General features: G+C 46.7%; 1 protein-coding gene across 12 annotated transcripts in view; it reads right to left on the bottom strand.

Annotated features, from left to right (window-relative positions):
- SMARCA2 (SWI/SNF related BAF chromatin remodeling complex subunit ATPase 2) overlaps window positions 1–15,960 on the bottom strand; it is a 201,828-nt gene that overhangs the window by 21,539 nt on the left and 164,329 nt on the right. For 10 of the 12 annotated variants that reach the window (XM_070051411.1, XM_070051401.1, XM_070051420.1 and 7 more), the window contains one exon: window positions 5,023–5,240. In XM_070051411.1, the coding sequence (XP_069907512.1) occupies window positions 5,023–5,240 (218 nt within the window). Of the gene's footprint in view, window positions 1–5,022; window positions 5,241–7,024; window positions 7,121–8,425; window positions 8,998–9,335; window positions 9,514–15,960 lie in introns of those variants that run through there. The other 2 variants (XM_070051429.1, XM_008255949.4) reach the window with 2 other exon arrangements.

Genomic DNA, 15,960 nt, shown 5'->3' with positions numbered 1-15,960 from the left:
CACTCTGGGTCAAGGTTGATGGAAAAATTGAAGACACCCATGAGTTCCACTAACAGAACGTTGGTGTCCACAGTCAGGAAGCGAACCACCCTGCCCAGTCAGCATCAGCAGACACGTTGGGGGACCTGAGGGACAGGTTTGAAATGAGACACCATGAAAGTAGAGTGGCCAAGGTGGCGGCAAACTCTAGGCAGAGCAAAGCAAGGCGCTTCAACCTGAAGAAGGAGGTCCTCAGGTGCCTGGGGCTTGCTTCTAACCATCTTACAGAGCATTTCTCAGAATGAAACACATTTACTCTCTGCAGCTTCAACGAGAACAACTAGAAGTCAGAGAGCTAAGGACAGCTTGTTCAGACCTGCTCTTCAGTGTCACGAACTGCGCCCTTTGGCAGTGAGCTGACACTGCCGCATACACGGGACGCTGCGTGCCCACCTGTCAGGGTGACGCAGGCAGAAACATCTGGGTTGTGGCCATCGGAACAGGCACAGCCAACAGTCCCTCCCAGCTTCAAGACTGCCCCGGAATGTTCTCCTCATCCAAGTACCTGTACGCTACGTCTACAGATTTGGAATAGCTCTATTAGACCCTCCTTTTCAAAGTCGTATTATTCTACATCAATTCCAGGGTCAGATTTAAAGGGCACCAACACAATTCAGGAGGAATCCCTTTCCAAAAGAACTAATCTTAACTAGTCTATAAATTGGGAATACGTGTTTAAAATGCATTGTCATTTTATTTGAAAGGCAGGAAAATGGGGGTGGGGAGTGCAGGGAGATCTTTGACCTGCAGGTTCACTCTCCAAATGCCTGTAACAGCCAGGGCCAGGGCAGGCTGAAGCCAGGAGCCTGCAACTCAGTCTGTTTCTCCCAAGTGGCTGGCAGCAGGGACCCAGGGAGTTACGCCATTATCAGCTGCCTCCCCAGATGTGCATTAGCAGGAAGCCTTACCTGAAGCAGAGGAACTGGGGCTCACACCAGGCATCTTAAGCTGCTGTGCCCAGCACCTGCCCTGAGAATGATTTTTCAAAGCTTTCCAAATAAGCAGAAAACAAAGCCTTTCGGTACCACTTGGAAACTTCATTTTCTACTTGACAAAAGGGGAAGCAGGAGCAGCAGACCCAATCTACCTCTGACAGCAACCACTGCCGAAGCTTCTTATGCTTAAGAATCGCGCAGAATCCCTCGCCCCTTAGGGGCATCGTGTTTACCACACCCTCCTTTTCAAAACACAAGGCCTGCAGAAGCAACTGTTTGTTTAGCTTAGCGCTTGAAGATACCGGTGTCCCGAGGCGGAGTGCCTGCTCTGGCTCTCGACTGCAGTTTGCTGCTGATGCGCACCCTTGCAAGTGGCAGGTGATGGTTCTAGTCATGTGGTTTCTGCTACCCGTGGAGGAGACCTGGACAGTGTTCCTAGCTCGTGGCTCCTGCCGCAGCCCAGCCCTAGCTGTTGCAGGCATTTGGGTGACAGAACCAGCAACTGGGAGTTTGCTCGCTCTGTGTGTCTCAAATAATTAAAAAACTTATGAAACAGGGCAGCAGGGTTTGGTGCAGTGGTTGGGACACACCTAGGTTCCAATCCTAGCTCTGCTTCTGATTCCATCTTCCTGCTGAAGTGCACCTAGGGAGGCAGGTGGGGGCTCAGGTGCTTGGCAGGGGGGGCTCTCGCATAGGAGACCTGCACTACATGTAGGGCTCAGGGCTCCCGGCCAGCCCTGGTTGGTGTGGGCCTTTGGGGAGTAAACCAGTGGATGCAAGAGCTCTCTGTGTCTTGCACTCTCTCTTGCTGTCTCTACCTGTCAAATAAAAACAACCACAACAAAATATATAAGGCAAAATAAATAAATAAATAAATAAAAATAAAAAAACCAAAGCCTGGCACTGAAATTAACAAAAAGAATAAATAAATGCTTAAATTATCTTATTCTTTATAAAAATATCAAGACACATCTGTCCCAGAATCAAGCAAGAACTTCTCAACAACTGTCTCACGAGGGCTAATTAATTCTTCTTATGTATCAGTTAAATATAGATGGCAGCTCTTATTTAATGTGCTGCGAATCCACACGACTGGCAGAGCCCTAACATTTGACTGAAGAAACAGGAAGGAGCTTAGTACAGGTGGTCTTTCTTCCCCAGGTAGCTTGAGTTACATTTTTAGTAACTGACTTTAATGGTGCAAATACTTCAACGCAGAGAGATGCACACTTCCCGGGACCATTTTCTAAAACCAAAAATATGCCGCTGCGTCTAATTAAGGCCCTCCTAATTTGAGTGCCTCCCACTTGAGTACCAAGTTCGGGAGGAGACATACAAAATAGAAATAGAGCACGCGCTTCTTCTAGAGGATTGCCAACGTGCGATACCGTGAGATACGCAGGGCTGGGACATTTCATACATGCTCTCCACCACGTACCCCAACGTGGCAACTGAGACAGTGGGCTTTTTTATGGAAAAGTAGATGAAGGTGAGACATCAATAAAGCCAGGTAAGAGAGAAATGAGTACTCCCTCTCTGTGAGCTGGAATATTTAAATCTCTTTTCCTACGGTACAAAGAAAGACTTGCTCAATCATCAGTCCCAGGGAAGTTGCATTTTATGGGAACAAAACCATGGAAACCAGGATCATCAAGGACACTTTCTTCATTGTGCCCAGAGGTCCACTCACCCACCTGATGAGCTATAAATAGGCTGAGAGGCTGATTATTAATAATGAGGCTGCTCAAAGTGATACTAACTCGTCGGTGACTCACATGGCTCTAGGAGTGGGTGCCACAGTGATTCTGCTCTGCAATGGGGAGACTGAGGCTTAGGGAGGCTGAAAGCGCCCAGGTGTCGGGGGAGGGCGGTCGCAGCCACTGGACTGTGCCTCACTGGGGTTCCAGGGATGCAGCCTCCTGGTGTTCCTGGTGTGGGATGGTTATTAGCAAAAGGATCTAGCTTCATGCAGCAGGAACTCCAGAGGCCACGGAGCCGGTGGGAAATATCAATGAGTCAAGTGGGCCAGATGTGAACAGGGCGATGATAAATGGCAGAGAGGGACACTGAGTGACAGGGGCCTGGCGGCTTCCCAGACTGTGATGCCCTAGACGCAGGCGGCCACTTCTTCACACCCACCCTTGGTGCCCTGGGCGAAGTTCAGCCAAGCCTCGCCACATTTTTAGGTTTTCAAAAAGCCAAGAGGTAGGGAGAAACTCCCAGTACAAAATCTTTTTCCGTAAAAGTATTTGCTATTTTTTCCCCAAAAAAACCAACATAAATTAATCTATCAACAGTATGTGGTCTCCCCAACCCCTGCCACCGGTCACTGAAGAAAGAGGTGGCCGTGACACTGGAATTCCAGGCCCAGCTGTTAAAACCCCTGGGGACATCGCAGCCCCTTCTCAGTGTTCCAACAGCCCCAGACTCCGTCAGCCAGCGATGCACACGCTGCCTGTAAATCTTCCAGACACATCTGGCCAGAGACACAGATGTTCCCCTCTCCTGAGACCCAGGCCAAGGAGCCAGAGGTAGGGGCAAAGGGTTCCGCTCTATGTAGTCACATTTTGCTTTCCACCAGGGGCCAATAAAACCAAGCCTAACGACCCGAGCATTGTGTCTACGGCAAATCCAGCAGTGGAGCTGAAACTTGACCGAGTGAACAGAAACTGGACCAAGTCACCGAGTCTTGGTTTACACAAGGAAGTTTCGTGTTCGCTCTGGGCAAGGAACGGGCCTGTGGTCAACTTTTCCTTCCTGGATTGCTGTCGACTCCCCTAAGTCAACGAACAGCTGGTCCAGATCCAGGGTGACGGGGCTGCCCTTGGTGCCCAACTCAGAATCCTTAAAGGGATGTACTTTTCTTTTTGGGAAGAAGGACAACCAGGCAAATAACAGGCATGGAATCTAAGAGACCAGGTAGGTAGAGCAGGGCAAGAAATTCGGCCCCATTCACAAACAACTCCTCATACTCCCCTCTCTGCACTTCTGAAAACTCCTTACAGACAAGAAAGGCTTAACGACAGACAAAACCCCTTGGTAGCAAGTCTCTGGCCTTTTACACTCCTTAACCTTTCTAGCAACCTTGTCCTTCCTGAAAGAATACACACACCAAATGCAAGTGCCTAACACACCTGGCTTAGGTTTGAGTTTTGCAGGTATACATGCGAGCAGCAGGACTCAATGTTGAAACAGAGTAGCACCCTGCCATTCTCAGAACTTCACACATCCAATCTGTCTCCTGCCCCTCACCCAACTACAATCACAGAGGGGACAGCATCCCCGGTCCTCAAGCAGAACCAAATCAATTAAACAAAGGCAACCAAGCGAAACGCGGCCCAACTCGTTCATCCTCTGTACAGGGCTGACTGGCACGCTGAAGGCTTCGTTTTGGTTTTCCCATAATTACTCATTGCTTAAATAGCACGAGGCCTGGGTGGGGGAGTGTCCAGCCCAGCCTCCTCAGGTTCACATCCCAGAGTTCCACGGGAGAGATGTCCATTCACTGAAATGCCACATGGGCCATGTAACACTATCAGGAAGAAGGGGACAACGCAGAGCAGCGTTCAGAAATTCAGGCGTTGGAAGGAAAGACGGAACAGCACTTCCGAGGAAGCATCTGTTTGTTTGTAAAAGCAACCTTGACATAAAGTATGTACCATATACAGATATATCGGGATTCTTTTTTTCTAAAAATTTAAGCCAAAAAATAACTCCGCTCTACCACCCCCACCCTGCTGCTCACATCAATGATGTAACTTCAGAGCCCTTCTCCGGCTTAGACTTTCAAAACCACATCGTGTCATCTAAACTTACCTCCAGCGATCTTCAATACAGAATGCACGGGCAAAAAAATGGGCAAACAACGGGCAAGAGAGACAACGAGGCCACCTTGAACAAGGCATGAGGCTGCTCAGACATTTGCACAGGAAGAGATCAATCCAACCTTGAGACCCCACTGTCAAGCTCCCCCGCACACCCTGCTCTTCAGGGAGCAGCCTGCACAGACTCAGGGCCAGCGGCGCCAGGGAGGGAAGCCAGCACTCACCTGTCTTTGTAGTTTATCACAGTATCGATGATCGCGTTCATCTGCTTCGTCAGTTTGGGGGGATTTGGGGAGAGCTTCTCAGCCGGAGGGCGGCCTCTTCTCTTCTTAGCTTTTTCCACATCTTCTTTTGCGGGATCTTTATCCACGTTTCTTCGTCTTTTTCGCTTTTTAAGCCGCACTTCCTCTTCCATTTCTTCCAAATTGCCGTCTTCAATGGCCTGTTAATCGGAGACAAAGGAGAAAATTCAAGGTAAGAAAATAACCAAGAAAAAAAATATATATGTACACACAGTTTTGAATAATTAAAATGGAATAAACAACAAAAAAATCAAAGTTAACAGTAATCAGTGAAGGCAGAAGGAAAAAGGAAGGCTACCATATTGATGACAAATGCATCTTTAAACCAAGTGTGTTTCATGAGCAATACAGGCTGAGGGCCCAGAACAACCATGGTGAAGAAGAACACGACAAACATTAAAAGATCTGTACATGGAGGTGTCTGAAGATAACTGGATCCAAATGCAATCTGAGCTCGATGCGAGGAAAAAGAATCTAATTGTCTCCTTACTACAAGGGAGCAAAAGGTAAACAAAAAATGAGGGGTGGGTAAGGAAAACATCTCCCTAGGAATACAGCCACACAATCCAACAAGCTCTGACCTCCTCTTCGTTGAGGTTTTATATCAATGCATTCATGATGAACGACATAAATCAAAATCCCATCCAGATTTTGTTCTACCGTAGCAATTGCTAAACAGGGAAACTGGGAGGTACAAAGGCACATTCCTTGGTAAACGCACTTAAATCATCCGATAAAGAACACACACACACACACAAAACAAACACTTTTTTCCAATTACCTGCAAACGCTCGCTTTAAACCAGAGCCAGCAGCACTAATGCAGAGAGATAATAAAATAGCTATAAAAAACAACCAGGTAGAAAAGAAACCTGCTCAGAAAGGGCTCAAAGATCCATGTGACAGACCCAGAAGTTTCAACTTTTTTTTTTTTTTTTCCTGATAGGACTCAAAACTTAAGAAGAGAAATAAAGGGGGGTGGGTGGGGAGATTGCAAAAGAAAAGAAAACAAAAAAAACAGATAAAAGAGAATTTGATCACGGAGAAGAAATTTTCTTTAAAAAAATAAAAATAAAAGGTCTTTAAATTACATTTTGAGATTGCTTTCTCCCACAAAATAACTGATGTTGTTATTTGTTCGTCCAGTATGTAAATGCTAGTCAATCCTTTCTCGTAGCTCAAAGAGCTCTAATCATAAAGCAATTACCTTCATTTCTGTACAGCACCAAACATGGCTAATATTTATGATCATGTGAGTATAACAATCAATATAAAAAGTGATTACAGCTCAGACATAATTTCTTTCACTTATACACAATGCCTCCTGAAAAAGAAAGGTCTGGTGAAGAAAAACCTGCTAGAGAACACAAAACAACCTGGCATGTTAAAAATACCAATGGGATTTAAAAAAAACCACACACAACAGGATTTCTATGCATCCTCCAACGTGCCAATCCACAGAAGCAACATGCACACAGACAGAATCCTAAGGGACGCTCTGAGCCTAGGCCTTAATAATGAAGACAATTTCCATCACGATCCTACAGTGTTCAGATCTGATGAGTTAGGAGGAAAAAGGGAAAAAAAAAAAAAAAAAGAAAAAAGAGAAAAAAAGAAAAAGAGCTCCACATTATTGCATTAATATTCATTTGCTTAAAAAGCAGGACACCCACTATCCAGCTAAACACACTGCAGCTAAGCGAAAATGAAGACAAGGAAATTGTCCCGCATATCTTGGAGGCTGAACATGCTAATAATAAATACAGCATGCAGGCTTGTCAACAGTTAATGGTACTGCTGTCCTCCAGCATCCAACTGCACACAGAAACCCGGAGAACACCGGCTTCGGATGTGTTACACACCTACACATGCCTGGGCTGCAGTTCTACTGAATCTTCAAGACGGCAACGAAAAAGGATATTTACCTTACCACTATCAGCAGGCCGGCTATCGGAAATCACAGTTAGTGGGGATAAAATTAACAAGCCAGCAAAGCAGCGAGCTGCTAGTCTCTTCATCAGCTGATCAGGAAAAAAAAGAGAGCTGGGAAAGGCTATGTTTTCATATACAAGTAATTTTATTTTACTGAAAATTTAATACTGAAAGGATTGTGGATACTCAAATCTGCTGTTTCATTCTACCTACTACAAGGCCCGAAGCCTTCCTCCTTCAGCCTGTTTTAATATTGACAACTACTTATCATATTTTTCCCCCCTTATTATTCCAGGCAGCAGAATTAGAGATTTTAGCTCAGGTGGCTGCTGCTTGCTCTCACTTTAACAATTAAGCCAGTAGGAAAACAAATTAATATTCAAATTCATTTTTAAAAACTGAAACAAGGTATGTTGGGGTTTGGGGGGGTATCTTACACCTTATTTTAGTGCCTTTTTTTTTTTTTTTTTTTTTTTTTGGAAAACAAGCAGCATAATCCTGGAGCAGTCTAATCTGATTTTTTAAATAGAAGTCAATTTTTTTTTTTTACCCCATTAAGTGCATGTCAGTGAAAGCAACGTGCAGGCTCTCAGGTTCAGGTATTTTAATACCATATGTTCTTCTTCTCTTTAAAGAAAATCCGAACAACTGGGACACTTCACTTTCAGTTTCACACTGTAAAATTTTCATTGTTTTTCTTTCCAGGGGGATAAATGAAGAGGGGGGCCTCGTGGAGACAATATTTCTGCTCTCACCCCTCCAGATTTGGAAAATAGGAACACAAAGCTTTAAGCTTGTGGTATGTGGAGTTTTTAAATCTCTAAATCTGTGAGTCGCTAAGAAGCGAAAACAAACTGAATTGCAAACACAAAAAACTAGGGAACAATTTTTATGACAATCGCTTCATACGTGCAGATTCTTATTAAATTTAGGTTCTGGAATGCCAAGGAAACACATCAAGTCCTGACCATTACTCCCCTTAAATTAAGGTTTTATGCAGGAATGCAGAGAGCTACAAAACATCTTCCCCTCCCCCCAAAGAAAAGACCCCAAACGCATCTCAGAGGCAGTGCTTAAGGTTCTGTGATTTCCAAGGGCCCCTTTTTTTGTCTTTTTTTTTTTTTTTGTAAAGGAAATCAACTCCACCAAATATCTCCCAATGCTTTTCGCACTTGAGAGTAGAGGAAGATCTCTCCTGCATGAAAGTACAATTATTCGTGGAGATTTTAAACTGGTCTTTTTTTATTTTTTAAAAAAATTACTATCATTTTTAAAACTAGCTCAACTGCCTCAACTCAGCGGTGGAGGGGGGTGGGGGAAGGGGGGCACACACACACACAAAACTTGCTACACAAGGCTAAAGTACTACCCCCAGCAAGATTTCCCTTCCAAACCTTTTACCAGCACAATAATGAAATAAGTCACAGAAGCAAACCCCCAGTTTCCGACTGGTGACGTGTTGCGCAAGAGTAGGAGCCCTAATTCAACATACAGACGGCTCCCATGCTGAACTGCCTCTAGATTTAATGAAGTGAATAGGAAGGAAGTCGGGGGAAAAAAAGTGTACAAATAAGAAATTAACACTTTCCTTCCCTCCCGGAGCCGTCGACATACAACTACAGCGAAGTTTGGTGAGGCACCTCTTTCCTTAAAGGCACACTGCACCCATCGGGCTCCGGCTGCCACGGGGGAAGAAAAAAGAAAGGGAGAAAACCCAGCCCCGTCTGGAGATAAAAAGCCCCCGCCAAGTGAAAAGAGTTAAGCAGATTTCAGCCTGCGTTTTTTCCTGAATGAAGCTGGGAGTTACTCCTTCCTCCACTGGATGGCAACCTTTCCCCCGTCCCCACCATTCTCTCTCTCTCTGTCTCTCTCCCTCTCTCCCTCTCTGTCGTTCCTTTCTTTCAGTTGGGCTTAAAAGAACACAGGACGTGCAAGGAGGAGATGCAGCCCGGCTCCCTCTTCCATGGGCTCCTGAGACAGCAGCGTGTAGGTTCGGAAAAGCAAGCGCAGGCGCCGGTCGCGCGGGACGAGCTGCGTTAGGGCGAGCACTTTGCAGCTGGCGGAACACATGGCAGAGCCGGGGCTCGGCCACACGTGGCTCCGGGGGTGGCCCTCTGTCATCCTGACACACGCCGCCGCCTGGATCTGGTCCTGGATGGCTGGGCCCTGGACTCCCGCTGCTCGAGCCCGCTGTGCTACGCGACTCCGCGCCATCACGCGGCACGGCGGATCCAGGCTCAGGCATAGGTAAAGGGGGACGCGCGAACAAAAAGCCACCAGCCCGCTCCCGCGCAACGTTTCCACCTCTGCCAGTCCAGCGGGCGGCGCGGCGCGGCCCTCGCGGTGGCACGAACCATCCTCAGCAACCCTGAGAGGAGCGATTCCAAAGACGTGGAGACAATGCCTGGGAGCTGGGAAATTCACTATGCCAATAGTAACTGATATTTACATAATCGTGTGTCGGTCCACACACGCCATTCTCGCTTCCTCCCTGTAGGGGGCGTCCTAGGAACTCCAGCTGGATCCCAGGACAGGCCCGCCCCCCGCCCCCAAGGTGCTGCCGGGGGTGGGGTCGCAGAGCCACACCACTCCTGTCCCACCCGAGCCTTCTGAGGACAACTCGGGGCGCTAAGTGTGGCTCCAATATTCAGGGATGCCCAAAATAAGACGAGCACCAGCCACAACAGCAAAAAAAAAAAAAAAAACCTAGAATTTTTAGGAAACTCAACGTTTTGTGTAGGAGCCCTTTCGTTAGCACAGCAATGGGAAGTGAAGGCAACACCATGGAACACGGGGCACTTCCTCAAAGATGGGTAACGTTGTGGGTCACGACCCTCCCGGAGAGCAGCCTGTTAGAAAGGTGTGCACCAAATCAAACTCCCTACAGTGAAATAAGCCCGACATTAAAAAAGACACTCCCTGGGACTCCATGTCTAGGGGAAAGGAGACCCACGGTTACCAGGCACCAAGGGGAAAGACAGCCATGAGCAGTTTGTCTTTCACAAGCAGAGTTGCAGCTCGGGAAGGTGAAAATGTTCTGGAGTTGGATGGGGGTGATGTGTGCCCAGCAGTGTGCAAATACTGAAAGCTGCTGCCAGGCACACTTCAAATGGTTAACAGCACCCTTTGTGTTACACGGGTTTACCACGAGAAAAAGCAATCAAGTTCTCTATAAAACCCCCAATACCCACAGGTTTATATGTGTTCCTACCACCTCAAGGCTGGGTCCAGGATGGCAGGGAAATCCTGCTAGCCCTCTTTCAGAACCCATGCTTTTTAGCACTTCAGTAGTTAGCACGTTCAGTCCTGCTAAGGCCAAGGGCTGGAATCCTTTTCAAAAATCTCCATTCACTCGTTCTGATATTGTTAAGAAAATATCCATAAGGTAAGTAAACACCTCGACAGGGCATGCCTATTCATATACCTGTAATTCTGTGTAAAAACCGCCGCAAATACTCAAGAGAGAACTCGACCTGAAGGCTAAGGACCCTGCAGCACACCTTTGTTCGCCCCGCTGTGGTGTAACACACTGGTGACAGCACTCTTTCAGCAGCCACTCGTGTCTTAGCGTCACTCAGTGGCCATGCGATTCCTTGGCTGTCTGCACTCCTAGCTCTCCTGGAGTTGGGAAAGCCAGGCGCACTGCTGGACACGGAGGGGACGTGAACTGAGCCTTGGTTTAGCTGAACTGCTGCTACCGTGACTTTTTCTGTTTTCAGGTTCCATAACTTCAGACCCCTTCTTCCAAGCAACGGAACCAAGGCTCTCTCTTTTCCCCTATGGTGTGAGAAAAGCTGGGCAAGGCAAATGGAGGGTGGGAGTGGCGAGGCTGGGGACCAGGACAGCCCAGCTTTTACGCCGGAGATGAACCAACACACGATTTCAAGTGTCAGCATTCTGGGACTGGAACGGGGGACATGAGCACAGGATAGAAGGCATCCCAATGATTTTATCCATGAGATCCATTGAGAACTCGTGTAGTACCTCTAAGCTGAACAAGGATATTAAAAAATGTGTGGAAAAAAATGGAAACAGGAGGTATGTTCATTTCTGTGCTAAAATAGTTTTGAAATCTGTGCATAGTTTTTTTTTTATAATATGCATTTTCCATTTTTTTTTCTTTTGGAAGTAGATTGTATTAAACAATGCTCTAGGGGCCAGCACTGTGGCTTAGCGGGTAAAGCCGCTGCCTGCCGTGCTGGCATCCCATATGGGCGCTCCTTCAAGTCCCAGCTGCTCCACTTCCGATCCAGCTCTCTGCTACGGCCTGGAAAAAGGCAGCATAAGATAGTCCAAGGCCTTGGGCCCCTGCACCCATGTAGGAGACCCAGAGGAAGCTCCTGGCATCGGATCGGTGCAGCTCCGGCCACTGTGGCCAATCAGGGAGTAAACTAGCAGATGGAAGACCTCTATCTCTTGGTACCTCTCCTTCTCTCTCTATGTAACTCTTTCAAGTAAATAAATAAATAAATAAATAAATATTTTTAAAATGCTCTATTCAGAAAAGGACTTTTTGCTTTACTAGAATATGGCCTCCCCCAAATATCTGGCCTCGAAGATCCTATAGAATTACAGTCTTGACATCTGTGATCTTGCAAGGTAGGCACATGCTTTGCTGCAGCTCCCTTGGGTGTAATTCATAAAAAAAAAAAAAAAAAAAAAATCAGAGCGAATCCAAGAGGTTTGAACAACAGAGAATTGCAAGGAAAACAGTTCTGCTTTCTTAGGCAGAGGCCATGTACCCAGAACACAGCCAGGGCCGCCACTTGCTTGCCTGTGGAGCAGAGCTCCTCTGGGAGGCCTAGGTCCTTCAGTACTTGGAGGTTCTCAGTGTATGAGAAAAAAAAAAATCCCGAGAGAGCACACAATAGATTGTGGTATAATTTCACTGCTCAAAGGCTTTCGAGACAGGCAGGTAAAATACAATGATTTAAGGTCAGCACCTTGTGTCAAACAACAAATTAGAGGCATCTTAAAGAATACGAGGCTTGAGTCAGGTAAGTGCTCGTCTTCTGCTCTTGCCTGCAGGAGGCCGTCCTGGGGAGCTGAGGCCTGAGCCAGGGACACGTGCTACAACAAAACAGCCTCTGGTCCAGGGCTCTTCGTGCTTAGGGCATCAAGTTAATGAGAGGGTGGTGAAACGGGCAGACGCCCGGGCAGAATGCCGACTAATAGCCCAGTCTCGAGAGAGGAGAACCCATACATAAAGCAATGCAAGAATCCAAAGCCTTGAAGCTTGAGGCCCCATCTTCTACAGGAAAGAACTAATAATGTCAGCAGAGCATCACTCATAGTTCCATGCTACTGCCACTGGCATCACCTCCGTCACCACCAGCAGCAGTCACGTCTAACGTGTACAGGTACTGTGGGGCCAGATGCTCAGTGCCTTACACACACTTATTCACTCAGTTCTCAGAACCACCTGTGACGGAGGTGGATGCCGTTATTCTCGTTATCTGCAGATGAGAAAGCTGAGGCTTAGAGAAATGCAGCTTGCTGCTCTGGCCTATACAAAAGTAAGCACACTCAGCATTTGAGCTCTGCAAATCTGTCCTTACCTAGTAGGCTACTCTATGTGAGGGCCTAGAAATGTTCATGGAAAGTCCATACTATGAAAATACTATGCCTGGATTTCCAAATTTATTTTACACGAAAATAATCTTTAACTCCATTTTCCACACAATTTTTTTAAAGATTTATTTATTTATTTATTTGAAAGGCAGAATTAGAGGCAGAGGCAGAGAGAGAGAGGTAGTCCATCTGCTGGTTTACTCCCCCAAATGGCTGTAATGGCCAGAGCTGGGCTGATTCAAAGCCAGGAGCTTCTTCTGGGTCTCCCATGCGGGTGCAGGGCCCCAAGGACTTGGGCCATCTTCCACTGCTTTCCCAGGCCACAGCAGAGAGCTGGATCAGAAGTGGAGCAGCCAGGACTCGAACTGGCACCCACATGGGATTCCAGCACTGCAGGCGGCAGCTTAACCTGCTATACCACAAACTTTTTGAAGTACCCTTATACTGCATAGCACAAAACAATAACTATTGTTTTGAATAACGACCAAATCATCAAGAAAAGGCTAATTTACACTTGCTAAGTTTAGTTGAATAACATATGTAACAATGTCAGACAATACATCTTAGGAAGACTTCCAGCAAGAGATACCTCCCCCCCCCCCCCCCGACAGAGGTGCGCACACGTAGCCCTTCCTCCTCATGGAAGTGTGACACCATAAACGTCACCATGCAAGTTGACACTATACAAAACCATTTTAATAATCAATGGGAAAATTATGATTGTTTCATTAGCTACAAATATATAGCAAAACTGAAAAGCTCTCTTCTTGTCAACCAACTGTACAAGTGTCAGGAAGTGAAAAACCTGTAAAATGCATGTTTCCTTCATGCGTGCATTCTCAAGTCTCAGAAACACTGAGCAGTAACGTGTGTAATCTTGTGAAGGATTTACCAAGAGTACTTTGGACAGTGCCTCCACTCTATGAAGTAACATACGACGTGGACAGTGCCCCTTCTCGACACCTTGGCACACTACCCTCCTCCTGAATTTGGACTAGCTTCCTAATGCCATGCTCTGTCTCCTAGGTGCTGTGAAATGTCTCAGAGGGTCTTTAACGTGAACTTGTTCTGCCAGTGCCACTTCTCCTGGGCCCACTTCACCTTTCTCGTCACCAAGTTCCCTGGCTGCAAGTCAATGTCTCCTCACGGCCACTTTGTCATCTCACCTGCTAGTTTTTATACTTTCTTAAATTAATGAATTAACTTTTTTTTTAATTTATGGAGGAGTCCTGTAACTCCTTCCAAGGGCTTCCACCTTTATCAGTTACAAAGTCCTACTAAAAACCTCATTTTATCTTTACCTACTTCCAAAGATTCCTCATCAAATGGCACTTTTTTTTTTTTGGACAGGCAGAGTGGATAATGAGAGAGAGAGAGACAGAGAGAAAGGTCTTCCTTTTTGCTGTTGGTTCACCCTCCAATGGCCGCCACGGCTGGTACACCGCGCTGATCCGATGGCAGGAGCCAGGTGCTTCTCCTGATCTCCCATGGGGTGCAGGGCCCAAGGACTTGGGCCATCCTCCACTGCCTTCCTGGGCCACAGCAGAGAGCTGGCCTGGAAGAGGGGCAACTGGGAAAGAATCCAGCGCCCCGACCGGGACTAGAACCCGGTGTGCCAGTGCTGCTTAGGTGGAGGATTAGCCTAGTGAGCCGCAGCGCCGGCCGTCACTGTTAACTTTATTTATTTAAAAAGAATTGTCTATTTATTTGAAATGCAATTACAGATGGGGAAGAAAGACGGAGCTCTATCTATCTTTTATTCACCAGTTCATTTCCTAAATAGCTGCAATGGCCAGAGCTGGGCCAGGCCAGTGACAGGAGTCTGGAACTCCATCTGGGTCTCCCACATGGGTGGCAGAGGCCAAAGCACCTTGGTCATCTTCTGCTGCCTTCCCAGATGCATGAGCAGGAAGCTGGATCAGAAGTGGAGCAGCCAGGACTTGAATCAGTGCCCATACGGGATGCCACCACTGCAGGTGGACGCTTAACACACTGTGCCACAGTGACAGCCCCAATCTCACGTATTTCTTCACCTAAGTTCTAGATGGGGAGGTTTTCCAATGGAGGGATCTCACTGGCATCACACAATGGTCATCCTGAGCCTGCCTTTTCTAGTCCCCAGATGCTGGGTATGAATTTCACAGATGCATCTACCTGCACTAGCGACACCACAGGATGGTTTCCCTCTCATCAGTTCCTGCCGATTTCTGGCAGTACTATGATCTCCCAGTCTCTGTTGTCATAACCCTTTTCTTTACAATACAGCAACTTACCTCAGCAGTTTGGCCCAAGTACTAGTCTAACTGGGAATTATTATTACCTCCCATCTAAAGCAGGAGTAAATTCGGCCTCATGTAGAAGATAAATCCTGCTGGGGAGCTTCAGCAACCAGGGGCTCAACCGACCATGGTTGAGGAAAAAAAAATTCCATCCCTACTGAACATGTATAGTTTTTGGACATTACTCCCTAAACCTTACAATGTCACAACTATTTACATGGCAAATACACTGTATGAGGTAAAAGAAGTAATCTATCAGTGACTTAAATTATACAGAAGGACGTGTGCAGGTGACACAGAAAAGCTATGCCATTTTCTAGAAGGGACATGGATTTTGGCATCCACAGGGAGTCCTGGACTGAACTCCCCCCCCCCACCCCCCATGGATACCGAGAGGTGATTACACTCAACTTCCACCAAAAGTGGCTTTCTATTTTGGGTACAAAGTGAACCACACGAGGCTGACATGAGTTTACCATCATGACATGACTTGACTTCATTAATCAGACTTTTTCAGCATAGTTACACTGGCGCTTAATGCAGCCCTGATAGGCATATTGTTCCCACTTTGCTGTGCTCCTTCTCAACTCTCCTCCTCACAATCAATTTCACTTCCTGCATCTATTGCCCCTGCTGGGCACTCAGATCTTTGGTGGCCGACTCCCTCCCTTAATGTGTTATTTCTTGTAAAATGTCATTGGGTTGACCGTCAGAAGGCAGGGAGGCAACACAATGGCATGCTTCGCTGTCTGTGCATGGACTGACAGATACTAATGGCCAACAGACGCTGAACGATGTGCCATGATTGGGCACTGACAGCAACGTGAATCTATTATTTCCATGGCAACTCTTAGACTGATGAGGTAAGGAGCAAAATCTGCACTTTATGTGCAATTACTCAAAATTGCTATGCAGTGGTGGCATGGGGTGAACTGTGTTCCTCCAAGATCCTTCTGTTGAGACCTTAACCCCTAATGCCTCAGAATGTGAATGGATTTGGAGATACGGCCTTTGAAAATGTAAGGTAACACAAGGTCACATGGGTAGGCCAAAAGCCTATATGATGGCTCTCCTTCTAA

This window comes from Oryctolagus cuniculus, chromosome 1 (genome assembly GCF_964237555.1).
Source record: "Oryctolagus cuniculus chromosome 1, mOryCun1.1, whole genome shotgun sequence".
Lineage (NCBI taxonomy): Eukaryota > Metazoa > Chordata > Mammalia > Lagomorpha > Leporidae > Oryctolagus > Oryctolagus cuniculus.
The sequence above is the reverse complement of the archived record's forward strand: the minus strand, read 5'-3'. Positions and strand labels throughout refer to the sequence as shown.